General features: G+C 36.8%; 1 protein-coding gene across 1 annotated transcript in view; it reads left to right on the top strand.

Moving 5' to 3' along the window:
- Positions 1-27,498, top strand: part of GLI2 (GLI family zinc finger 2) — a 255,582-nt gene that overhangs the window by 183,585 nt on the left and 44,499 nt on the right. Inside the window, exon 4 of the mRNA XM_026665471.2 lies at positions 25,144-25,346. Coding sequence (XP_026521256.1) covers positions 25,144-25,346 — 203 coding nt within the window. The remainder of the gene's footprint in view (positions 1-25,143; positions 25,347-27,498) is intronic.

Here is a 27,498-nt window from a genome sequence, read left to right as displayed (position 1 = left end):
GTTTCAGAATTGTGAAGGTTATTTCAGAAATGATAGGCGTATAGACACAATTACCACTATACTTGTTGGCAATCCTGTGTTAAACCTGTGAAACCTTCAAAGTATACGAAGGTCACAAGATGAGCCATCATAAGCAAAGGATTAATAGAAAAACATGAGTTTTAAGTACAAAACTGACATTTCATCAAATGTATTTGGCTAAATTCTCAAATTCAGAGGAAATTTAGCCACTGGTTGTATGTGCAATGTTCATAAACATTGGATTAGGAATAATCATGCAATAGGCTAGTATTCAACAGTGCTGTATATTAGGAAGCACTTCTGAGTGAATCATTTCAGTATTTTTATCATGTCATTATAACCATAATAATTAAAACCTATATACAAAAAAAGGAATTTTGTTCCCAAACTGCTTCATACTTTCCCTATGGGAAACCAAGAAAGTCTTATATTCTAAAGTAAAATGAAGTCACGGAGCTTGGGCTTTATGATTAATATGATCAGAGCCTGAAAGAGGCTTTCCTAATTCATCATGGCCATATTCTATCTGTCGACTTTCTTGCCTGTTCCAAATGTACCTAATTACACGAACACTGCACCGCAAATTAAGTGTAGTCTCATTTGTTGTCAACCACAGAGTCTTATTATCTGCCTGCTGCTTTGTGTCAAAGGTTTGTTTTTTAGCTCCTCAACATAACAGGACTCTATATTCCCTTTTATCACTGTTTGCATATAGCCTAATGAGTGGGAGTTATTTCATCCCAGCTGTTGAGAGAACGGGTTCAGCTGGAGTTCCAATGCAAGTTGGAGGTACACAAGGAAAGTTGATTTCATGCATTGAGAAAATGACCCTGAATTAGAGCAGCACTCAAAGGGCACATCCAGTTAATAAATGGGTAGCAGGTAAATAGATTTGCAATTGCAATTTCTTTCATTGGGTGAGAGAGGATAATTTTTTTCTCTTTGTTATATTTAAAGAATGTTCCATTATCCAAACAAAGCTCAAGCATCCTACATGTTCATCTCAGGAACACAATTTTCGAAGTCTGGGGAGCCTCCAAAATCCTAATTCATTGAGTAATGGAACCAGGGGTGACCTAAAGTGAGGAGAAGCTTCCCTTCCTTATCACCTTGATTCCAAAGCTAATGGTGGATTAGCTGAATAGTATTGTACTTACAGTACTGAATAGTACTGCAATCTGATTTGAGATTTTTTTTTAATGGGAAGCAGTACAAATATTTTAAATTGATTCAAATGTACTCATGTGCCATATTGTCCTGCTCACAATCTGGTGCTAGATGCAATCCTCTTTGAACCTTCAAAAGGGTGAATTGATTTTCCACAGTGGGCATCGCAAGTGAAGGTCTATATTAAAAACAGAATAACAATAGAATAGCAAGTTGGAAGAGACCTTTGAGGTTTTCTAGCCCAACTCCCTGTTCAAGCAAAGAGACCCTATACCATTTCAGACAAAAGGTTGTCCAATCTCTTCTTAAGAACCTCCAATGTTGGAGCACCCACAGTTTCTGGAGACAAGTCGTTCCACTGATTAATTGTTCTAACCCAGCTTAAATACAATTGCAGGAGCTGTTCCATAGTTAGCCTCAGAAATGTAATGGAAAGTAAAGTATGTAAGCATTCGCAGACAAAAGCAATATGGAACTGCACATCAGAAAGCAAAGAGGTTGGTAGAATGATTGAGTGGTGAAGCTTAACAAGATAGATCATGTTGTACTGTTTTTATTAACATTTATATCAATGTTCTTAATCACCAATTCCATTGAAATGATTTAGCATCTCCTATGATTTCCCCTTTCTTAGGATTACTTAATAATATGTATAATAATATGTGGATCTATTTCAAAATAATAATAAACAAACAAACATATAATGGTAGGTTGGTTAAAATAAGCAATACTATAAATAGCATTTCCCTAGGAAAAGAGACAGCTGCTTGGAAGGCTTGTCAGACAGGTGTGACATTCACACAACAGCCCTGTTCTAAAGCACGTTTCATGAATCAACTCCGGAGTACATCACAGTCTTAATTTTCAGATGTGCTTATAAGCACATAACACACACAAATATACAGAAAGAAAACATTACAGATACATTTCAGAGTGCCAGTGCTTGTATAGCCAAAAAAACAACAACCATTCCCATATTTAGGGAACCCACCAAGTTTACAGTAAATAAGATGCAAAAGTAGGAAGAAAAAGGGCTTGGTGAAGGTTATCCATATTCAAAGACCTCCAAGCATATAAATCCCATCATTCCCCCCGCCACCCGAATAACTACTAACTTATTGTTTCATTTGTATATCTATAGAGCAGGGATCTCCAACTTTGCCAACTTTAAGACTTGTGGACTACAACTCCCAGAGTTCCTCAGCTAACATGACTGGAGGAGGAATTCTGGGAGTTGAAGTCTACAAGTCTTAAAGTTGCTACGGTTGGAGACCCCTGCTTATAGAAGACATGAAATGAAAAAAATGGAAGCAGTAGCTAAAAATGAAAATTTTATCCAAATTTTGAAATATTTCTTCTTTAATCCTGCAGCTTGGAATCAATGGGATCAGACTCTTTATTTTTTTAGGAACTATATAGAATTTAACCCAACCAAATGCCAATAATAGTTTCCAAGTTTACGCAGGGGGGGGGATTAATCATGGCTATGTTATGTTCCTCCTAATGTGACCTTCTTTCTCACCCACCCATTCCTGCTCATGTACACACAAACACACACATGCACGCACAAGAGATTTTGACAAAAAAACTAATTCAGCTTTTTTTGCACCAAGAAAAAAACATTAGAAAAGAAAAGAGCCCAAAGGCGCATTATAAGCTCTCTGCTAGATTTTGACTTAGCAAACGATTCTTCAAAGCAGCTGCTTTCCTGTGGTTGAAAGTTGTCAGACACCCTGAAATGTAAGAAGAAAGGTAGTATTGTTTTAGGTTGATGTCCTGGCACGTTTTAGGATGCAGTTTCAGCACTGTTGTTGTTATTCAGACAGCACTGTAACGCTGCAGGGGCTACATGACTGGTGAAGTCCTTAATACAGGAAAAGATCCTCCAAGAGTTGCCACTGTTTTTTTTCCTTCCTCCATCAAGAAAAAAAAAAAAGCAAAAGCAAAAATCTGAAGGGCTTAACAAAGAAAAGAAAACAGACTGAAGCCCATGTTATTTTGCTTTTGACAAGCAGAGAAGTTGGAGGAGGGAGGTTACATTTTTCTAACGTAATTTCTAGTGACCTCTCTCTCCTGTCTGTTATGCTTGTTTGATGCTATAATTTTCATAATTCGGGTAAAAGGAGTGCAAAACTAAACAGAAAAGCCATTGAACTGAAACAGTACTTCTAACACCAGTTCTCTGCCTCAAGAGTGCTGGGGAATATTATATTAATCTATAAATTGATTACGGATTAGATTCTATCATTCCCTATCCAGGTTTCTGTAAGATAAAGGTAAAAGAGTCCCTGCGGATTTTAATCCGCTAGTCGTTAATATTAGTAATTGTCTCCAAGTAATTATTAGGGACTGTTCAACAGCAGAATCTACTCCTTACTGACCAATCACAGCTATGAGGAACTGTTGGGTTAGGCTGCCTGAAAATAATAGAAACTTGGTTGGCCCATTCTGTAGAAGCTTCAAAAATCACAGTATGTGTTAAATTCATATATGGCCAATTCTAGTCCTCATATGCTGAAATTCATTGTCACAAATAGCATATTACTGTTTGGTCAGAAAGAAGATGAAACTGCAGCCTTTAGCATATTTCATTGGACAGCTTTCCCCAAAGTCACTCCTTAGATTTATTAAATGACAACTGTCAATTTCCAGCTTGGGGTGGCCAAAGAAAGTTTTAAGTGTTGCTGACTGAAAGTTTTTGGAAATTCCATACAGCATTAGGAAAGGATGTAATAAGGAAGAAATTCGATAGTGGTCCTGGCTTCTGAGAAAATATGCATAGGAATCATTAATAGAGCAATGATAACTGCTTCAGAGGTTGTTTTTGTTCTTATATGAGTGATGTATACCTATACAAATTCTCTTTATCTTGTCAGTTTAAAATACATATCTTCTGTATAGTGTGACTTTCTGGACATATTCTAGTTCCAGCTGGTTTCCAGAGTTGTTGGGAAAATGCTACAATCTGTCCAGAAAGTCACCAATCAGATATATATGGCTATTAAAACATTCACATTCACAAGCGGATATCTGGTTGATGATTTGATCAACAAAAATAAAATCAGGGACTCCTCCCCAACATGGCTGCTGCCCAGTAGGAAGATTTCTCTCTCCTGCTGACAATCTGCTGATTTTGCTGCCAACACTGGTTCTTTGGCAGTGTTGCTCCCCGGATTTGAATGGGGGCACTTAGGAATGACCAGAGACAACTTTTGGATGGCTGTGGATCTGCCCAGAATGGGGCATCTTGAATATTGCAGTTCCCTTTGGGAGCAGCCAGAAAGTCACTAATCTTTTATCCATCTTTTCCTCTCAGCAGACCATTCTTGTAAACTAGCCTGGGTTTTAACCCCACTTTTTGATGTTTTTGTTTTGCTTTATTTTTTTTTTAATCTTTAAAAGTTAACTGGCTGGTTGAATGCTGATTTATTTCAACCCATTGCTACAGATTTTTCTGTTCTTTACTTTTTTTTCGTTTGATTTACTTGGCTGATTTTTATTAACTCCTGCTTTTCCATATTGAAAACTACGCATCTTTCTGGATAGTGAAAGTGCTTTTACTTGATTTAGATTTTTATTGGGCATTCACTACATGGATTTTATACTTTCCAAAAAGTTTGGAGCTTATTTTTCTCAATCTTTTTTAAAAATTTCGGATCAAAATATCCAGAAAATATCACCCCTGTTCCTTTGTCTGATTTTTTTTAATTCTGCCTTGAAGCATTCTCTTCTTTACTACATAGAGCAACAACATATCAGATTGCAGACAGGGAATGGGGCTGACATTCGAAAAAAGACTGTTTTGTATCATGCAATTCTTAGCTGAAAGCTATTTTAAAAGGTTTGATGAATTCATAAAGGCTGTGGAAAACATTCAGAAACAAGTAACAGGAGATAAATTAAACCCACAAAAGGAATGTGATTAGAAAGCAGTAGATTGTTTGGAATGAGTAGTTGGAAAGAAGGTGCAAAGGCGTTAATCGACAACAAAATTGTGAAAGTGTTAATTAATGATGTGTGTGTGTGTGTATGTATTTACAAGTTAGAATGAGAAATAAGAATACAAGTGAATAAGAATTAAGAAATAATTGATATAGTTTTAGATTTTACCAACTAGTATGAACACCATTGTAAAAAGTGGAAATTGTTTTTTTAAATGTTGAAATGTTGAATAAATAAATTTAATTTTTAAAAAAGAAAGCAGTAGATTTGCTGGTAAGAAGTATGGACTCAGAATTAACTCTGTTGATTTCATAAGCCTCCCTGAAGTTCAAGCCTGCTTTCTTATACAACAGCAAAAAGCTGTCTGAGTGGATAAGTGACAAATTGGTCTTTTTTAAGTGGATTAAAAGACATTGGGGAATAGATTTATCACACTTAAACTGGGAAGCACTTTCATCTGGACTTTTTTTGGAAAATAGACTGGCTTCGAAGATTGGACTTATTATATTTAATCTGACAAGTTGATAAGAGGTGCTGTTAAGAGAGAAACATGGAAAATTGATCCAGGGTGAATCAGTGTTAATTCTTGGGGTGATTTGGGATAGTTAGGGTTAATAATTTGCAAATAGAATTAGTAGTTTAGTAGTTTAAAATTTGGGGGGGCTGTTCTGCAAAAGGTGGGAAACTAATATTGTAATATATTAATCAGTATTCAACTGGGGGGATAATATGGTATGTGTGTTAATTTTTAATGCACTTTTAATGACTTGTTTATTTTGTGTTTTTTCTTTGTTTGCCACTTAAAACATTTTTGGTGTTTTCTATTTTAACTTTTTTGAATAAAATAAAAATAAAAAATAAAATCAATATTAAGAAACAGCCCTCATTAGAGATTGAACTTCCTGGTGTTTCTTCAGAATAGTTTGTGCTGTTTTTACCAGAAAGATGAAACTCTTGCATTACTCTTTCCAGTTAAAATGTATTGTCAAGAATATTAGAATATCAACAATATCAACAAGAATATTATAATTTTGCATTACCTCTTCCTGTATGTTAACATGCCAAAATAAATATGTATTTTAAATTATAGCACTGGAAAATTTTACACCGACTTTCTAAATAGGCATTACTTAATCATTTTCTGAATCATATTCTGCCTGTTCTGGAAAAATTATATTATCCCAATATCTGTTCTTTCATGTCTACAAATACGTGGTTATGCTAGCATTTCCTAGTGTTTGTATATTGTAGTTCTAATTGGAAACTGTCTTGCTTATTACTAGGCTTGCCCAACCTAGTTTTCTACCAAGTCCTAAGACAAAAGCTATCAGAACTCTGCAGCTACCATGCCTAATAGCCATTCTAGTGAAGAAATTATGACAGTCTCAACTTTATTTTTAATTACTTTCACCCACTAATGACTAGGAGCACAGCAATGTCTTAATATGGTCACTGGATCATACTTTCAGCTCTTGGAGTGAGAATTAGAATTGTTACTTTTATTCAAAATCAACTCTTACAAGAGCTAAAATATACTAAAATTATACTTTTGCTACTGAATATTTTCTAGGGTAATAATTTGCCAAACTTTAATTAATGGATCTCTTGCTATAACAAATTCAAAATAAATTATCACGTAGCTGGGTGCTCTTATGTTTTCTTTAAATATTTTGCATTGGAGTTTCCCAAGGAAGGGAGAAAACGATTACCATTTCTTATGTCTCAGTAGAGGTTAAAAAGGGGACACCCATTGCTTTTAAGTCACTTTTTATAGAAGGAAGCTCATAAAACAGTTTAATTTCACAACAGAATCCCAGTATTGTACATTGTTATGCATTCGTTCTATATGTGGATTTTTTTAAAAAAAAAATATTTAGTTTCTTTTGATTGATGGTTCTTCTGGAGTTCCTTCAAGACTCATCTCTAACACTAAAAAAGCTAAGCATTGGGAGTTTTTTGTGCATAGGTGCTGAAAGTTAATAACTCATTAAATACTGAGATGTTTGTACACACTATTCTTTGAATTTTAGCTTGGCCCAGGAATAGCTACAGATCTTCTGATATGGATTGGAAGGGTACTGAAAGGAAGTAGACTGACCTAGATAAAATTATAATGGTTTTCATGATAATAATACAAAAAACAACAACAAAAAGATCCATTTTCTTAAAAAGCTGTGTCTTATTCAAAGCCAAAGCCTGAAGTCAGAAATGTTCATTTGTGTGATGACAGTTCAAATTCCTATCAAAATTGTGTGGCATTGATCCCTAATATTTTCTTCAAACATGGCATTCAAAAATACAGCCTCTATTTTCTATCTACAGGTATTGGTCACTGGTTTATATGAAAATTATGCTCATAAGTGAACTTCATAGGCTTTTCATGTCTTACTATGGAACAATATTTGAAATTGAATTGAAATTCACAAAATCACCCTGCAGAGTTGTGTTGAAATTCTTTTTAAAAGCCTTGCTGTATTCTGGAAGTAATATATTGTTTGACACTAAAAGTAATCCATTGGCCATTAGCAATGGGAAATAAGCTTTAGCTTGTTGTTAGGAACATTTTAGAGATCTTACAACCAACAGAAATGGCCACGTCACTGTTTTTATTGTTATTGATTCCATAGGCTTACCATCATTGAGGAACATAGTCTTCTCCAGAAGATTCTCAATGGTTTCATGATGGAAAACATTTGAAATTAGGAAGAGATGAGTCAACCCAATTAGACTGCTAGACCATGTGGTTTGAAAGACTGTACACACTTCAGTCTAGTGTAAGACCACCCAAGTGGTATGTGGTTACAGCAAGCCTGATTTGGCAGAGGTTTGGATCTGGATTCTTTGCCAGAATTTCACTTAACAAAATAACTCTTGGGGGAAAAAAATCAAGAGAAAGATTTGGGTGCTGATCAGACTAATCTTCACATCTGCATTGTGTTTTGGCTGTTCAAAATTCTTTTGAACGGATGTCTGGAGACCTTTAACTTGATGTTAAGTCAGAGATGCATGCTTATATTTTACATGTGCTAGAGACACTGATTTTGCACCACACTGTTATTTTAAATGTTAATAATGGAATGAATTAATAACAAAGCATAGTGTCTGATACACTTAATCTGCATTCTTAAGCATATATACTTGGTGATACTTTTCACTGAAAACAGCTGACCTTATCTCTTGAGTAAGCATGGAGAAGATTAGATTCTTAGTTTATTTCTTGCGGCATGGTGCTATAACACCAGTTATGTCATTTTAAAGAACTTCCCTTAGCATGTTTTCTGGAAATTCTTTAGATTTGCTCATCTGTGTAAGCCAGATGAGGAACAGGAAGTGGCTAAAAATTTTTAATAAGATCCCACAATGTGACCACATGGTCAAAATTATTACTGCTAGAGCAAAGGATGCAAACCTGTGGTTAATACATAAATAACATGAAAAGGACCAGTTTTCTACTTTGTTTTTACTTTGTGGCCAACTTTTTAAATCTGCTTCTGCTTAATGGTCATTGTGCTTACTTCTTCTTATAGTTCCACACCCATAACTTGACTGTGCAAAGTCTGAATTTATCTCCTTGTTACCTCACACCTTGAAAAATAAAACAATATGGAAACAATTGCAATTTAGGAAGCCCCTAAGAAGAGCCTCATTATCAGCCCAATCTTTAGTTTGGGATGTTGTTTTTTGTCTGTAACTATGCCAGTAGAGGAGAATATTAGTAGCTCAGGGTCAAAATGAGGATTCCTTGGTGTTCTCTGAGCTTGGTTGTTTCATGACCCAAACTAGGTAACATCAGCCAATGCACTAACTATGTTACCTAGTTTGGGTAATGAAATGTCTGTGGCGAGGAAACCACCAACCTATGTCTAGAATGGTAAATTGTTGGAACAATCCCCAGCCTCATTCTTTTCAGATATATTGGGGTTATTATTCTGGGAATTACAGCTTTTATAGATCTACAGACTGCTGTAAAAGATGGTGGTCATTGAATAGCACTGCCATGAAAAAAATGGAAAGGAGTTAGGTGTGGATCTGGCTGTTTGTCCATTCAAAGGAGAAGATAGCAGTGAAATGAATGGAGCTAGCCAGAAAAGGAGATTGTGGTAATATATGTTACTCACAGCAGGCAGATCCTAAATTGTACCTCCAGCTCATTCCTAGGTTAAGGAAGAGTCTATGAGAAGTTAATTCTAAGTATCTACTTGCTGTTATTTATTTCAAACTTCTAAAGATACAAATTTAGGAATATTGGCCACAATTCATCTCCTGCTTACATGGTAGGCTGTATAAAAAGTGTTCATGAACAGGGAGCAGGAACTCAGAAGAAGAAAAGAAATGAGAAATGAAGTGGAAGGGAACACTTCCAAGAGTTTTTCCTCTTTCTGCTCAGCAGTATTGGGAAGCTCATAGTGCCCTAGATCAGCCTACTTCTTTCCTTCTGACCCATGGCCCATTTGTTGCTTTTTCTCTTTATGCCCAAGCTGTGTCACTGCCAGAGATACAAAAGCAAGATAAAAATAAAAGTTGCTACTCTTTCCTACCTTTACCTTTGCTCATATGTATGTCAGGAACAAGTGAGAATTAAAAATAATGAAGGAGAAAGGAGAGATGGTGATGTCAGACTCTGAGCTGGAGCCTTCATTGGAGTTTCAGATGTCCTACAATGCCAACTCCTTACGTTGGCATACTTCAGTAGGCATGGTATTTTGAGCCATATTGCCTCCTTCCACATCCAATGTTTAAAACCTTTCTTAAACCATCAAGATACACCAATAATAGGAAGTATAAAAGGAAGAAAAACAGCCAACCAATCCTATGTCTTGTTTTTTTACCCATTACCCTGTAAGTTTCTTGTCTTTTGAATTCAGATACTTCATTTTTTGGCATTCAGGGGATGGGTCATAAAATGATTTTATTATTACACTCATTCATTGAGCAAAATCTAGACAAAATGCGATATTTTAAGTGGTGGTTAATTTAGTAAAGAACATGTGGTCCTCCAGAACTTCAACTCCTATTAGCGTGTTGGCTGGATCTTGTAGTTCAGTAACTTCTGGAGGGTTACAAACATCTGGAGGGTCACAGGATCATCAACCCCAGTGTAAATGATGATTGAAGGGGAAAAGCTTCCCCAGATGTTAGAAAAAATATGTACATTCCCTTGGTGGTTTTAGTTTTTCTTGGGGGGGGGAGCAAAAACTCCTTTTATAATTCAGAAGCTCTCTCTATATGACTCTTTCCGATTCCTCAAACCCTCATTAGAATCTCATAGTTTGGATTATTTTATAAGGATGCTTACAACTTTTTCTTTTTTACATGTAAAAGTATGGCATCTCACTGGAAAATCTGAAACACTGAACTTTGTAGTCATTTTCATAGTCATAGTTGCAGATTATCTGCTGACACTAAAATGGTTTTCTTTCAAAACAGGTAAAAATTAAGTTCAGCATTTTTTAGAACTAATCAAAAGATGATTGCAGATAATTGCTGTGTAGTAAAAGAAAACAGGTTAATTAATTCACCACAATGTTCAGTTTGGTTGGCTTCATCTTCCCCAAACAAAGCCTGATATTCATCATTTATATTTCTCCTAACATGTGATTTTCTTACTCCCCAAAGCCCTCCTAGTTCAATACAGATTTGCATGCATGTATATCAAGTTTTTCTCCTATGAATTTTTTGGACCTCTGTCTAATTTTCATTGTCCTTTATTATTAGGGCAAGATTACATTGAAAAGTAATACTTTTAAGACTCATCAAGGCCTCCTTGACTTTACTGTATTAGGTTTCACTGATCATTTCATGAATGTTTTTTGCATAAAAAGAGCTGCGCTCTACTACAGTTCTTTGCATCCACTTGTGTCAAAATGCAAACCTTGGGTCAGTCACTCACAGCCCAACAGCCCAACAGCCCAACAGCCCACCAGGGTAGTTGTTCTAGGGAAAATAGGACGAGAAATAAGCATTTTATATGTTTGCCAACCTTGAGTTACTTAGGAAAAACAATAAAGGCAGAATAAAAACCATCATTAATATATGGCTTGGGGAAAGGCCTGATGGGAAATAACGAGATTCCTTTTTGCCAGATCTACTAGACTAACAGTCTTCATCCCCAAGCTAATCATCTACATTTGATTAGCTGCAGCACAATGTGATCTGTATTTATATTCCCATATGAAGAATTCAAGAAGAAATTCATGTCCAGGTGACCCATGTTTGTGGGGCAACTAGAACTAGTCATATCTGTGATGCAATTAGAATTGTATTTTGGACTACAAAGCTCTCCCCACAGCACCAGTGGACAGTTAAAAGCAATGTTGCAACACAGCCAACATGGCACCAGTTGGGTCCCAGCAGGAATGCATGCCATCTAAATATCATCCAGCCAATGCAGTATAATAACCAGGCTAATCCCATTCTAATTGCACTAACACTAAATTGCACTATAAGATTCAAATTACAGGAAATAAGGGTGACACCCTGTTTGTCTACAGCCTGTGGCAGCAACTGATTGACTTTGTCTAATACTCCACAAGCTAATAAGCATAATCAAAACAGTTAGTATTCAGATGAGAGTACGTCGGGAAATCCCAAACTGTAGGCTAGATTGACAAATTATATATTAAAAAGTTTCCTGAAAGAAGGCATGGCAACCCAGCTAACATTGCTGCCAAGAAAACTGCACATGGGCATGTTCATAAAGTCAGCAGCAGCTAAGCTTACTTCAAGGCAATCTTTAGTTTTTGCTCTACTTTGAGTAGCCTTCATCTGAAATATGTTCAATTCTAGATACCAGATTCCTGAAAGTGTTTTCCATAACAGGTTAATAAAGAGGATGAAAAGCCAAGAACATCAGCAGTTGTAGTGCAAGATGAATCCAACTGGAAACAATATAGGTGTCATAACAAAGATATGCCCTTATATTTAGAGAGCAAAAATGTGACCAGTTAATGTTTTATGCAGAACTAGTTAGTGGAGCTCTTTGTGGCTATCATACAGACTATTCATGGCTCCAGCCAGTCCCCTAGCATTCTCTGAAGAAGTTTGCATAAATTCAATTCCTTGGATTTATGCCAGACTGGATGCTACTCGGTATACTTAAGTCTAATGTTACACTATCTAATAACATCTTCTTGATAGTCTCACTGTTTATCTCCTGAGGAAGCAGATAAGCTTCTTAGATCTGTTTACACCAAAACTTGCATGTTAATTTTCTTTTCCTAGCTTGTTTTATAAGGGTCTCTAATGTCTCTGTCCTGCTAATGATTACTCAGATCATAAATGCCTGCCACTTTAAAGGAAGCAATGATTAGACCTTTGTTTAACAAGGTATTTTGCCATTTGATCAATTTTAACTACAATAAGACAGTAGCCAGATTGGTGGAAAAGGTAGGAGTGCTCTAGTTCTAAGAACTAAAATGGGGGAAAATTATATTGAGCCTTTCATACCCAGATTTGACACAGTGACAGCTTTAAGCACCCAAAGGAACTATCATAGATTTGGGAAGAATCAAATTTGGAATGAGATCCAATCACAATGCTGATGATACTCAGCTGAACTTTTTTGTAAGTTCTGGATAGTTGTTGCTAATTCAGGGAAGAGAGTCAAGATTTGGAAGGTACAAATGTACAGTCTGAGTGTTCTTTTGGATACAACCTTGACACTACACTATATTTAGTGTCTATGGTAAAAAGGAGTTTGTTGATAAATATGTTCCATCTTTACAAAAGACATCGCATCATTAAGGCAAGCATCAATGTTTGTTTATTTATTCACATATTTATATAATCTAGTAAGCACATTTTATCCCATTGCAATCAAAAAGACTATCAGCGGTAGTAAAACAATTTAAAATATCCCTGGTAAAATCCAACATTAGACAAAAGCATCCTAAATAACAACAATAAAAGACATACCAACTAAAAATAATTACAATAATAAACATAAAAATTACAGGTGGCATCTTCAAATAAGGAGAAGTTAAATAATTCTGTCTTCAAAGAATGGAGCAAATTTGTTTGAAACCACAAACCTTTGACTTCAAATGTCAAGAATAGATACATTTTAATAAAGGTTGAATGGCTATCTCTAGAACGCTACAATAATCAGAGTTGGACCAGGCTATTTATCCAACTCTGTAACTCCATGTTTTTCTGCAAGACCAGGAGTGGTTTGGGGTTTTAATCTCTTGTACCTTCTTTAGAACTTTCTGGAATAAGGTAATCATATTTTTGATTAGAGGAAGAATGGAAGTAATGTTCCTGGTTGTGTGAGGAGATCCAAATTTGAGCAGAATCTCAATCAAATCGGGATCACTCTTCAAATAGTGATAACTTATATTTCATATTTTCTCTCTTTTTGCATGCTGGTTATTTAATCATGTACCTTCAAGTTGGTGTCTTAGTGACCACATGGATGGATTTTCTCTAGGATTTTCACTGTTGATGCTATTTAATTCTTAAAGTATTTATGTAGCTGCATTAAGCATTAAGGTGAGCAATACTTTTTGTATTTTCTTTATTTATAGGTTCCAAACATAATAGCAGGAAAAATCTTTTAGCCAGGTTCCAAAATATACCAGCTAAGAAGTTCTTCTTTATGCTGGAATGGCCAGTTTTTCATCTCCTTTTCTTTGATCTGGCTGCTAATCTGTCATGGCTTTTATGTTTTATGAAATTCACAAGCTTCTCATGGTGCAATTCCTTACATACAGTCTTGGAAGTAAGACCATTGTGCTAAATAAGATTTAACTCCTAGAGAAGGATGGTTAAGTCCAATATAATCTAGAATTAGTTAGCAAGGAGTTTCAAGAGTTTGCAAACAGCAAAGATTTGGGAAGGACCATATTCAAAATTATTTTAAAATCAGTCATATTCCTCTTTAAATAAGTTAAAGGGGTTTTTGTTTTGTTTTTTTATTCTAGACTAAGCATGCGTTAAAAAAACCCTCGCTGAATGTTTTATGTAAAGAACGTAGCTTTTAATAGCTATTTGGCTAACATTGTGGCTGACATCATGCTACTTGCTGACAACTACCATAAACATTATGCTGTGCAAAAATAAGCTATCTGTCCACTGCTAAATGGTAAAATTCATATGTATCCATTGCAGAAATTTCAGGACATAAAGAAAGTTTGAGTTTTGTTTATAGCTGTTTCAAAGAGAAATTGAAATAATTTTAAATGCCTGGGTTCAAGAATATACACATGTGTACTACATTTGGATGGTTTTCTGTGGAGGGGCCCAGATTTGCTCCCTTTACTCCCCATTGTCCTCTTCACCCATTCATTTATGAATTATTTCATTTCCTTCTTTTCTCATATTGCAGGCCCAAGGAATAAATACTTAATAATTATATTTTTAACTAATACATAATAAATAAATAAACATACATACACAGTGCTAAAAAGAAATGTTGATCAAGGTTACTGGCATATAGGTTGAGTTTAATAAGTCAGATGTACTATTATTTGTAGACATACGGGCCATTTTTAACTTGTTTTTTCTTTGAATTCAAAAGGAATAGTATATCCCTTACAGCAAATTTATTTCATAAAGAAACACGCAAGTACTTTTAAGTAATAACTGATTCAGTTGAGGAGCAGGAGAAACAAAGAGAGCTGAGAGAACTATTTTCTGTTGTTTATTGACCAATAATTTACAGATTAACAGAGTTGGAAGGGACCTTGTAGGTCATCTAGTCCAACCCCCCACCCGAGCAGGAGACCCTACACCATTTCTGACAAATGGTGGTCCAAACTCTTCTTAAAAGCCTCCAGTGATGAAGCTCCCACAACTTCCGAAGGCAAGCTGTTCCATTGGTTCATTGTTCTCACTGTCAGAAAGTTTCTCCTTATTTCCCGATTAAATCTCTCCTTGTTCAGTTTCCATCCATTATTCCTTGTATGACCTACAGGTGCTTTAGAAAATAGCTTGACCCCTTCCTCTCTGTGGCAGCTCCTCAAATATTGGAAGACTGCTATCATGTCTCCCCTGGTCCTTCTATTCACTAGACTAGCCATGCCCAGTTCCTATAACCGTTCTTCATATGTTTTAGTCTCCAGTCCCTTAGACTTAATCAAAGTCCTGAAGATAATATCTCAAAAGAGGAAAAATATTGGAAAATGTACTTTAAAAGTAAACTAAATGAAGATTGGGCATATATTTGTACAATTGCTGTGTTTACAAACAGAACATAATATAGTTCTAGTTACACTTAGTTGCAAATAACCAAAGTATGATCTCAATTTATGGTAGCACATGACAAGCTGGGACTTAGATAATATTTGGATGAGAAAACTCCAGGGAATATCAAGGATGTGCACTAGAACAGAAAGTAAACAACAATACCACAGAAGACAGCAGTGGCAAACCATTTCCCTCTTAGTCCCAAGAAAACCAGATGGGCATATCTACAAAGTTGTCAGGACATGAGTTTTACTCAAAGGACACTTGATTTTGTTGGGACTAAGAGATGGATCCAAGGTGTAATGAAAGAAAAAGGGAACTTTGAGGAGGGCTATGAATAAAAAAATTGTTGGCATCATGGAAGCATTCTGGAATATGATTTTTTTCAGATCAGGGGTCATAAGGAAAAAACGTATTTTGGTAAGCAGAGGACCTTCAGAAGTCAGTGAAAAAGGTGGAAATGCTTGCCACCCTTCAGGTGTGTTGAGACTACAATGAATACAATTCCAAGCCAGCATTTCTGACCGCTATCTAGAAATTCCAGATGGGAGTTGTAGTTCCAGTGAGTCTAGAAGGCATCAGTGTAAGGAAAGTTACTTTATGGCCATAGAGTCCTTCCCATGTTACAAGGGGTCTTCAAACTTGACAGTTTTATGACTTGTGGACTTCAACTCCCAGAATTCCTCCTCCAGTCATGTTAGCTCAGGAATTCTGGGAGTTGAAGTCCACAAGTCTTAAACTTGCCAAGTTTGACGACCCTTGGTCTAGAAGGTTGTGTCAGTTGTGATTTCTGGCTGAGTCTCCATGAGAGCAGCACCCCTCTCAATTATTCTTCAGACCAGCCTTGCCTTCCTGATTGCTGTGATGAAACTAGCGTAGAAATCCCAAGAGCTCTTCCAAACAATAGGGAATTTATTCCCATGCTCCTGTTGTAAGATAGCACATATAGTATTTGCATTATATATAGTAATTGATCCAAAATAGTAAAAATGTTGGTTACTTTTCTATCTCCTATATTTAATCGATTGATACAAGCAACGCTCTTGCTTTTTCAGCTAAATCACACATACACATACAAACACACACGTACACACACACAAATTTTTTTAAAAAAAACACAAACTCAACTCCAATAAGTATCCAACTGGAATTTGCCTGAGGTGATATTGTAGTGCAGCAGCAACTTCCCAAAATACATCTGAATGAGTTGGTATCTCTTTCTAGAAACAATTTTATAACTGAATTTCATTACCAAAAGGCTAGGGTTTACTTAGTTAAGAAATCTGCTTTTCGTCAGTTTCGAACAGTGATTTCTTTATTACCACTCTGCAAAACGAATGACGGTTTGGGGCTGGCACTGAAACAAGTCTGGTTGAGCTTACAATAATGCTGTAATGGAAACAGGGTGATCTTGAGGTCAAGCAGAATGGTATTTGTATACAGATATATGTCTGCATAAGAAACTAAGGTATGCGTCAAGAGAATGAGAGATGAGGTCTGGCCGAGACCTTTGCTTGGACTAGAGGGGGCTGTTTCCATTATAACACAAAATTGCTACTTGTCAGTAGGTGGGTGGGTAAATTGACTACAGGTAGTCCTTGAGTTATGACCACAACTGAGCTCCAAATTTAAGTTGCTAAGTGAGACATTTATCAAGTGAGTTTTTATGACTTTTCTTGCCACAGTTGTCGAGTGAATCATTGCATTTGTTAAGTTAGTAACATGGTTGTTAAGTGAATCTGGATTCCCCTTTGACTTTGCTTGTCAGAAATCTGCAAAAGATTATTACATCACCCTAGGACAGTGCAAACGTCCTAACTATAAGCTACTTGCCAAGCGTCAGAATATGATGATGTGACCATAGAGTTTCTGGAATGGTCATAAGTGTGGGGAAACGGTCATAAGTCACTTTTTTGAATGCCATTGTAACTGAACAGTCACTAAATCAATTGTTGTACATTGAGGACTATACATATAGTAGGTATTTTAGGTATTAACTGTAACCAGCATTAAACACATTGATTTCAGTGGTCACGTTAAACCACTCTTTAGATGGGTAAAATTTCTTTCTGAAGTCAGTGGGCAATTTAAGTGTAAGTGCTTCATGCCTGCTATTTATTTCTGTATTACTGTATTTACTTGACATTTACTGAAGAATTGCAATTGCATATAGAGGGATATGATTAAAGAGCCTAGCCACTATAGCCCATTCTTTGCCTTTAAGAGATCTTGTCACTGCAGGTAGTTCTCAACATATGACCACAATTGAGCCCAACATTTATGTTGTTTAAGTGAGAAATTTGTTAAGTGAGTTTTGCGCCCATTTTACGACTTTTCTTGCCACATTTGTTAAGTGAATTACTGCACTTGCTAAATTAGTAACACGGTTGTTAAGTAAGAATCTGGTTTCCCCGTTAACTTTGCTTGTCAGAAGGTCGTAAAAGGGGATCACATGATCCCGGGACAATGCAACCATCATAAGTATGAGTCAGTGATCAAGCATCTGAATCAGTGGTGGGATTCAAAAAAATTTACTACCGGTTCTATGGGCGTGGCTTGGGCGTGGTAGGGGAAGGATACTGCAAAATCCCATTCCCTCCCCACCCCACTCCACATCTCCGTTCTCCTGTGCAGGGCAACAAAAGAAGACCCAGCCAGTCAGCTGGGACTCAGGAGGCAGAGAATAGATGGGGACAGGACCAGTCAGACATGGTATTTGCCGGTTCTCTGAACTACTCAAAATTTCCTCTACCGGTTCTCCAGTACTGGTCAGAACCTGCTGAATACCACCTCTGATCTGAATGCAAATCATGTGACCATGGGGATACTATGACGGCCATAAGTGTGAAAAATTGTCATAATTTTCAGTGCCATTGTAACTTTGAACAGTCATTAAATGAGCTATTGTATATCAAAGACAACCTGTATTAAGTTGGTCCACTTTGAGCCTCTTCAATCAAACAATGCCATCTTTCAGGAAGTAAGCCTTCACTACTGAGACATCTGCTCCTGGGAATAATATTACCCCCATGATCCATGTGGTTTCCACCTTAGGGCATTCCAGAAGTCTTTAAAAACATAACTGTTCTCCCAGATGTTTGAGAAGGTTGTTTCTGAAGTCCTGTCTGAGGACTGTATGTTTTCCGTCTGAGGGATTTTTGTTTGTCTGGACACGTCAGATCTTCTTTCTCTTAGTTCTTTGTTGTAGTTTTTTTTTTCCTTTTTCTTATTTTTAATGTAAACTCCTCAGAGATGTTGGAGTCAGTCAGCCTTCTTTTTTATTATTAATTATGATTTTCTTGTGTATTCAAAGAATAAAGGGAAATTATTTCTTGACCTAGCATTTTTCATTTGGAAAAGCACACACTGTGTTCCTTAAACAAACTGATGAAGTCCTAAAGTTTTCATATTTCTGGAAAAAATATATATGCTTTTTTCCCAAATTCTGGGGCAGGTTGATGGTGTGTTTGGTTTGGATACTGTTTGGTTTGATTGTGATAGCCACCCAGGATCACGTGACAGTGAGTGAGATGGACAGTATATAAATAAAATAAAATAAATGTTTTTCTTTCTGTTATATGAAGTTTCCTCTTCGTACATTTCTCTGCTTCTTTAACTACTGTATTAATTTTTTTATATTGTATACCACAGAGTTGGTTTTGAGTTCAGGTGGCTTTCTAAACTGAAATTATAAATATAAAATATAAAGAAGAGCTACACTTAATATTTGGCAGCTAGACATGAACAGACTGGGGTCCCATCACATGAATGAGACTGGACTGGGAGAGATGTTACAGAAACATCTTAGCTTTTTGATTTTTAAATTGTGATCATTCTATTTTTAGGACATAACTTGCAGTATGCGTGTGTTTCTATTTCAAAATGGCTGTGTCAACTAAAAAGATACTCCTTTGGTCTTTTTAGCAACCAGAAAAGGCAGGTGACAGGCGGGACACCAGTTACCAATTTTCAGTCCTGTTCACCTCTGGTCACTTTGAGACTCATGTCCTAAATCCTGTTGGTTCATGCCCCCTGAGGCACAAAGTATAATGTACCACTTTTGCCAGTTGAGGTCAATGGGAAGTTCCTTCCTTTCAATGTTAGAATCTTGCCTAACATCAATATTTGTTCTTTAAGTTGGCTGAGATAGGTGGGAACTGAAGCCCTGAACATCTGAAGACTACAAAGTTGCCTATCTCAGCAATATGGTGAACTAATGTTTAAATATACAGAATATCTTTCATGCTTTCTTCTTTAAACTAAAAATCACTAATACGAACATTTAAATAGTCAGGCTCTTGCCCCATGGTTGAAGGTTTGTGCAAAAAGGTAGAGCTTGTAGAATTTCAGATGAAAAGATCATGTAAGATAGATAATTAGATAAAAAAGGATATTAGGCTGAAGCAGATGTAGCATAGAAACATATGCCTGTAAAGGCATATGTTTTGATGTAGCATAGAAACATATGCCTGTAAAGTGGGCTATGAGACATGTTAAACAACAATGAAAATCACCATTATTAAGTTTGAATCAAAGTTCTATCGTTACCACATTAATTTAATTTGGTTTCAGAGATTTCTGTTCCAAATCTTGTCTTTGAAGTTTTCTTCCTTCCTTCCTTCCTTCTTTCCTTCCTTCCTTCCTTCCTCCTTTGCCTTTCCTTCCCTTCCATTTCCAATTCTGAATCAAATGATTCAGTGATTGTTGTTTCCTGTTGCTAAAAAATAATGCATGCTGAAAGAATGTGACTGAACTGAAAGATTTTAGAAGCACAGTATAGGCAACCAAATCCGGTCTATTCAAATTGCAACACTCAACTGACCAGAAACCCAACTTAACAACTGATAACAATATATCCAGGTTTTTGGTTTGGTGGCAGAATATAGTCAAGAGCTTTAGATCCAGTTTATTCCCTAAGAACTTCATACCATCGGAATAAGGTCTCTGAAATTTGGTTCCTGCTTCAGGAGAATGGCAACAAGGTGGTGAGAGGTTTGAGGTCAAGGAGTGACTCCCAGCCATCTTGACTTCCAGAAAGAGAGACATCTGCTGATTTGGAAGTTGCTGCTTCAATATTATTATTTTTTGCCTTCCTCCTCCCAAGAGGTTGCCAGTTTTGCCTGTCTGCTAGACTTCAGTTCTGTGGCATCGACTAAAACATCATACCACCAATTTCATTTTGCTGCATCAAAGGAAACACAGATGTTAAGGAAATTATGCTGCTTTTCTTAGACCTCAAAGACGTAGGGAGCTGATGGTGCTTCTGGAAATAAATGACATTCCTGATCTCCTACTGATTATATGTGTCAGGTGTCAGTTCCTAATATATCTTACTGCCAGTGCATTATTCCTGTACCCCATCCCACACCAACTGCTGAGCATTTCTGTGTCTGTGGAGGAATGTACTTTAGGCCCAACTCAGCAGGGTGGCTTTCAACATTGACAGGTAGGTGAGAACATGGCACCAGCAGGGAAGACTTTTGACAGCTGGCGAAATAATCTGAGACCTTCTTCTCATGGCTGCAAATTAGGCTCTGAGTGAGGCGCATCCTTTAGTCTGTGATCTCATCCTCTCTTTTGTTCCCAGGCTCTTCACCAAAAATAAAAAATAAACCCCATCAAGATGCTCCATAGATAGGCTAAAACAACCATAAAAGAAGGCAGCTGGGTGATTTAGGGGCAGACTGTTTCTCTGAGCCCAGCAAACCTCACAAAGTTGTTCTTGTGAAGAAGAGGAGAGGAGAGAACATTATATATGCTGCCTTAAGTTACACAAAATAAAGGTGGAATATAAATCGTATAAATAAATAAAAATTCCTTTTTGTATTATCTAGTTTATACTTGCAAGCAAGGATGATCATAAATCCAATACAATACAAAGTACATGAATAGTCAGTGGTGGCTTTGCATTAGCAGAATCCTATTCTGTTCATGTCAGGTTGTCTGTTGGGTTCTCAATGAACCTTCGTTGTAGGCCTCCTCTATCTTCAGAAGTTATTTTGAAAGGTTGGGGTTCTTTAGAAAATTGTAGGATATGGCACAAAGAACTAGGATTAATGGAAAGAGAAATTGGGTATCTCACATTGTGAAAGCAGGTACGCTACTATTACTGTAGGATACTGGGTTTTTTGTTAGTTTGTGTTGTTGTTTTGTTGTTAGTTGCAAATTCATGTCCGACCCATCGTGAACCCATGGACAATGTTTCTCCAGGCCTTCCTGTCCTCTACCATCCCCCGGAGTCCATTTAAGCTCACGCTGACTGCTTCAGTGACTCCATCCAGCCACCTCATTTTCTGTCGTCCCCTTCTTCTTTTGCCCTCAATCATTTCCAGCATTAGGCACTTCTCCAGTGAGTCTTTCCTTCTCATGAGGGGTGGCCAAAGTATTTGAGTTTCATCTTCAGTATCTGGTCTTCTAAAGAGCAGTCAGGGTTGATCTCCTCTAGGACTGACCGGTTTGATCTCTTTGCAATCCAAGGGACTTGCAGGAGTCTTCTCCAGCACCATAGTTCAAAGGCCTCAATTCTTTGGTGCTCAGCCAAAGTTTCACATCTTTGTAGCCTCAATCCCTAATAATCTCTATCCCAAAGCTACCCCCCCAACAAACACACACACACACACACACAGAGAGAGAGAGAGAGAGAGAGAGCTTTGCATAGGATTTGGAGACTATTTGGGGATAGGATGCTACCAGCTCAAAACACTTGTTTCATGATATTTATCCATTTTTCTGTCATTTCTGAGACTTCAAACCAAGTTGACCAATCTAGAATCAGTTCTCTTGTAAACATTCTATACAAGAATAGCATAGGCTGTTGATAAAGAATCAGGTTCCAAAATGAACTTTTTCAATGTAGACAGTAAAACCATTTCTTCTCATTATTAAACCATTTCTTCTAATTATTAAACCATTTCTTCTAATTATTAAAGATCCTGATTATTATTAATTATTAAATTTTCCTGATGAAATTCCTATTATTCACTAGAAACATCTGACCAGGCATTTAAACATTTTAAAAGATTTTTTAAACTCTAGCATGTATCATGGCCTCAGCCAGGGGTGGGATTCTACCGGTTCTCACCTATTCGCTAGAACTGGTTGTTAACATTCTAAGCAGTTCAGAGAACTGGTTGTTAGAAGAAATTACTGGCCTAATCCTGTAAGGAAGGCAGGAAGGAAACATTCTGGTGTTGCTTACAGAAACTGCCTCTCCATTAACCCTTATTACATTCTTGGCAGGACTAGACTTCCTGTCTCAGGAACTTCCTTTTTTCCTCCTTTGCTGGTACTTTGCTTGTGTGGAGTGACCATTCAAAGTTACAATGGCACTGAAAAAAGTGACTTATGACCATTTTTCACACTTACAACTGTTGCAACATCCCCATAGTCATGAGAGGCCAGGCAAGGAGATGCGTGCCACGATATGAGTGATGTTGAGTTGGCCACGCCCAGACAGTCACATGACCACCAAGCCATGCCCACCAACTAAGCCACACCCACAGAACCGGTTGTTAAAAAAATTGAATCCCACCCCTGGACTCAGCTTATCATATAGTTTTACCCCATATTATTTACCTAACTGAAGCTCTGTTCTTTAAATCCATTTTGAACCTAATTCTAGACTGACTCAGTTAAAAGACAGGCATGAAGGGGAACTTGCTAAGAGCTAGGTCTAGCTACTGTACATCCAAACGATAGGTGTTCATGTATTTTTCTAGTTAATAGTTTGTTCTTTACTGTTTTCATTCTATAAGAAGCACCAGGAGGTCTAGGTGGATGACTCATGGCTGGAGGGGGCCAGACAGCAAATAACTTTAAAGTTGCAGCCCCAAACCCAGAAGATATGTAAGTAAATGATCCAAGGAAAAGCATAATTGTATGTGAGTGTCAGGCAGTGAGAGAGAATTAATAATAGAGAAATATATTCTGTAATGATGAAAGAGAAAGTATTGAAACATGCATCCAATTAGTAGAAAGACACTGGCTTCAACTCTGATGGTGAAAAAAAATAAGGGATTAATAATAGAAAAGTTTGAATTTTAAAATGTTACCATCTTTCATTAAGCAGTTTTGTAAAATTTGTATAAAACTCAAATGTTTAGCAGTACAATTATTTAAAAGTATGTAAACAATTCCTAAGGCAAAATAATCTTGATACTAGAAGTGTTGATTTATACAGACTGAATGGTATAGCTAAAAAAATGCATGCGTTTTGTTGAGTAACATAAAACACTCCTTCTACAACTTGGTCACTCTAGTTTTATTATCAGTAAATTCACTCTGTAGACTACATGGTACAGGCAGCTCACAATTATTCATGAACATTGTTCATTTTAGGAACTGTTTCATTATCAGAATAGTCTGTTTTGAGAAAAAGTTGCTTATAACAATCTTCTTTTGTAACGAATTGCCTTAGTTTTTAAAAATGATTTTGTATTCTCTTGCATTGCTCTATTTTCAGGTATAGCTTTTGTTTTAATGACTATGAAATGCAACAGTGGTGGTCTCAACCCATTTCTTGGTAGAGATGGCATCCATGGTGCCACTTTTTATCCTCATTTTTGACTAATGCAGACATCTTCTTTTCTGTGGGGCAGAAAGGATTCACGTTTCCCTTGATAAGCCATAGGCAAAATTGATATGCAAATCCTGGATCTTGTTAATGGGCTTTAGATGTTGGTTTCCCAGTTTGATCTGAATTGACTCAAAAAGCTCATGAACTACATAATACATAGTTTCAAGCAGCCATCAAAGGCATTCACAACCCTGTTGGGAGAAACCGAGTATTGATGAAAGAGAGAATTTATTGTGTATGTAAGAGAATTTCTTTCAAGGCTGATGTATTAAGGCAGGTTTCATGGCTCAGGGAAGTCTGGGACTGCTTTCAGTTTACCCCCTCCTTCATTTTCCCCACTGCAGTCACACACTTCAATTTAGACTTCATCACCATTAAATTGTCAGATGTTTTCTTAATGACATCACTCTTTTTTTTAAAATCCTGTTTTCATTTTTTCCAGATGGGACTAAAATTATTTGTAATGATCTCTAGCTGAGTTTGAAATGCAGGCTTTTTATTTGCTTTCTCTCTCTCTCTCTCTCTCTCTTTCTCTCTCTCTCTCTCTCTCTTTCTCTATTAGCTCTTTTCTACCCGCATGAATTAAAACAACTAGATTTTGCACAGTTCTTTTATTACCTGTAGCCTTTCCTGAAACAGGAAGCTGGACTTTTGCCTGAGGATTATGGTGTAGGATTAGGTCACAAATAAAACGTTCTGTCTATAGGTCCCATTCTATGAAACTGGGCATTCGGAGTGCTGTATTTCCAATGGAACCTTAATAACAATATTCTTCAGATGGCCTTGCAAATTATTTTAAATTGCTTACTCACATCCCTAAACATTTATCTTTAAATTACAGCTTCATTTTTTTTCCATTGCTCTTGGTAGAAGGCTAGGCAATCTGTGACCCTGCAGATGTTACTAAACCATGATTTTGAGCTGTGCTAGCTAGCCAGCATAACCAATACACAATACATGCTCCACAATTGGCTTACAACATGTCTGGAGAAAGCATAAGTCATAGTCATATAATGTTTTTCACTTAACTCCCATGGTTAGTTGCTTAAAGACTGAACGGGAAGTGTCGCGGTGATGTGATTTTTCACTTGGCAACTGCAGCACACAGCAATAGAGTTTCTGTCCCAATCACTAAACAAGGACTATCAGTATTTGGTCTTCCTTACCTTCTGGTTTTGTAGCGTGTTCATGTTCCAGCATTTAAAGAGATTGATCTTGATAAGAGTTTTTTTGTTTCTCTTCCTCTTTTACAGACCTTCCACTCTAAGTGGCAGCCCTGTTATCTCTGATATCTCCCTCATCCGTCTGTCACCCCACCCTGTGGGACCTGCAGACTTGCCTTTCAGCCACCCTCATCCATACATGAACCCCCATGTGGAGCATTACTTCCGGTCCATGCACAGCAGCCCTACGCTGTCTATGATCTCAGCGGCTAGAGGTCTCAGCCCAGCTGATGGTAAGTGGGGCTCAGAGGATTGACTCAATGGCGGAGTGGAAGTTTGGTGAAAAGGGCATGTCTGTACAATAACACTTCCTTGGTCAGAACTGGAGAAGCTTCTTGGATGAGAACTGAAATGTCTTCAAGGGGAAACAAAGCCCAGTTGCCTTTTGGAAAAATACCTTTGGGATTCTCTAGGTCAATTACTGTGAATCTCCATGATCCTTTTGGACAATAACAGTAATATACAAATCAACATAAATCAGGTCCATGTCAGTGTTACAGACTTACAAATATTATTCTGTTCCATTAATATTTTTTGCATTGTTAATAATATTGTTCACAATTTTATGCAGTGCACAACTTATCCTAATAGACAAGATTTTATATGTGATTATTTCTAATATAGACTTGTACATCCAGTTATTTCTAATACATGCCTTTAAAAAATTATCTTATGCGTGCTTTTTGCATGCAAGATATATGTTTTGTTATGAATATATTTTTTCCAAAAGTACATTTTGTATGAATTTTTGCATGAGGAATGAGAAACATTACTGGTTTTCACTCCTTGTCATTCATCAGCTGCAAGAGTTGCGAATTGGATCCTTTTACTCCTAATAAAACTGTCATGGGTTTCTTTTATACACGTACCAAATCCCTCACAATAATACGGTTAATAGTAATATTTCCAAAGCAGGACTTTACATTTATAAATTAGTTATGTTCATGAATGAAGAGATGAATCCTCCTACTAACAGGTGGCCTTTTAATTACATAAGAGCCTTATTTAAACGCTTCCAATGTCCACTACTTCCCAAGGCAATCTGATGCATTGTTATGCAGCCTTTACATGAAGACATTTTCTTAATGTCTAATTTAAATCTGCTTCTTTACAATTAACATTTGTTTTAATTGCAACATCTAGATACAGGCACTGGAATTCTGGGATCACACAATTTGAACCTTGCTGGATATTACAGGAATTTTTTTGGAACCAAAGCTACTCTGCAGATTCTTCCTGTGTATGATCCTAGAATTCCCCGTATTCTCCAATAAATTGGAGGGCGTGTGGGTTGACCTTTGACCCTTTCATTTCTGGTAGAAGAGCAATCAGACTGAATTTACATCATGGATAGTTTTGGTCATCGTATCTTATAATTTATTAGTATAAAAGGGGAAAAAACTAATAAGAATATTAATATACTAATATTCTTCATTTTCTTTTCACTACTAATATTGTTCCATATCATATCTTATTTGTATATTTCCCAGTAATGCAATATCTTTCTTGGATTATATTGACCAGAAACATACATCGTTATGATTATATCATAGATTTCCATAGATTTTTCATTGTTTTCTTTGTGATTCATTTCATTTGAAATCTAATGAGACAAAAAAAGGAGCCAGGCAAATTCCTTATTTATTTCTTAAAGAAAATTTTAAAAAACATTTATTTTTAAATGAAATATTGACAAAACATGGTTCAACAGGACTGGATCATGAAGAAATGGATGTAGCCCTCACACTCATACATGCCCACCCTTGAACTGTATGCATTCAAAGGAAAGGCAGAGAGCAATGGGTCTAGGACAACTTGCCCCAGCCAACTCATCACAGCCATCTTGCTATGGACAATTCCACATGGGATAACTCAACGCAATAAATGCCCCCACTGTTTCTTCAACATTATTTCCATTGACAAAGTGGAAACAGTGTCGAAGAAACAGTGACAGATAATATTTATTGCATTGAATGGAATCGTCCATGATGAGTTGTCCCAAGGCAGGTTGCCTGCAGCAAAATGGCCATGGTGATTTGGCCACAAGATGGCTGCACCAAATTGTCCCATTCCAGAGAGCAATGGTTCAGTGTAAGACCTTCTTTAGCTGGCCAGCAGCAGGCTGGTGAGAAAGAGGGAAAGGATACTTAGTGAGATTCTCAAACCAAGTGACCAGCCCTGCAGGCCAAATGTTCTCCAGGACTGGTGTAAAGGCTTACAGGGCAAAGGTTTTCAAATTGTTCAAGGTCTGGTTATCAGTCTTCATGAAGGGAAGTAAAGGTCAAGACTTCTAATCAAGCTTGACTCTTGCTGATTTCCTGTCAGGGCCATCCAGTTTTCTTGGTAATAATATGAAAGTAGGCTGCCCTTACCTTCTTTGTGAAC

Source organism: Notechis scutatus, chromosome 1 (genome assembly GCF_049901735.1).
Source record: "Notechis scutatus isolate UNSWTSFEM ecotype Mainland chromosome 1, rNotScu1.2, whole genome shotgun sequence".
Lineage (NCBI taxonomy): Eukaryota > Metazoa > Chordata > Lepidosauria > Squamata > Elapidae > Notechis > Notechis scutatus.
Note: the sequence above shows the minus strand (reverse complement) of the source record. Positions and strands in the feature narration are given on the sequence as shown.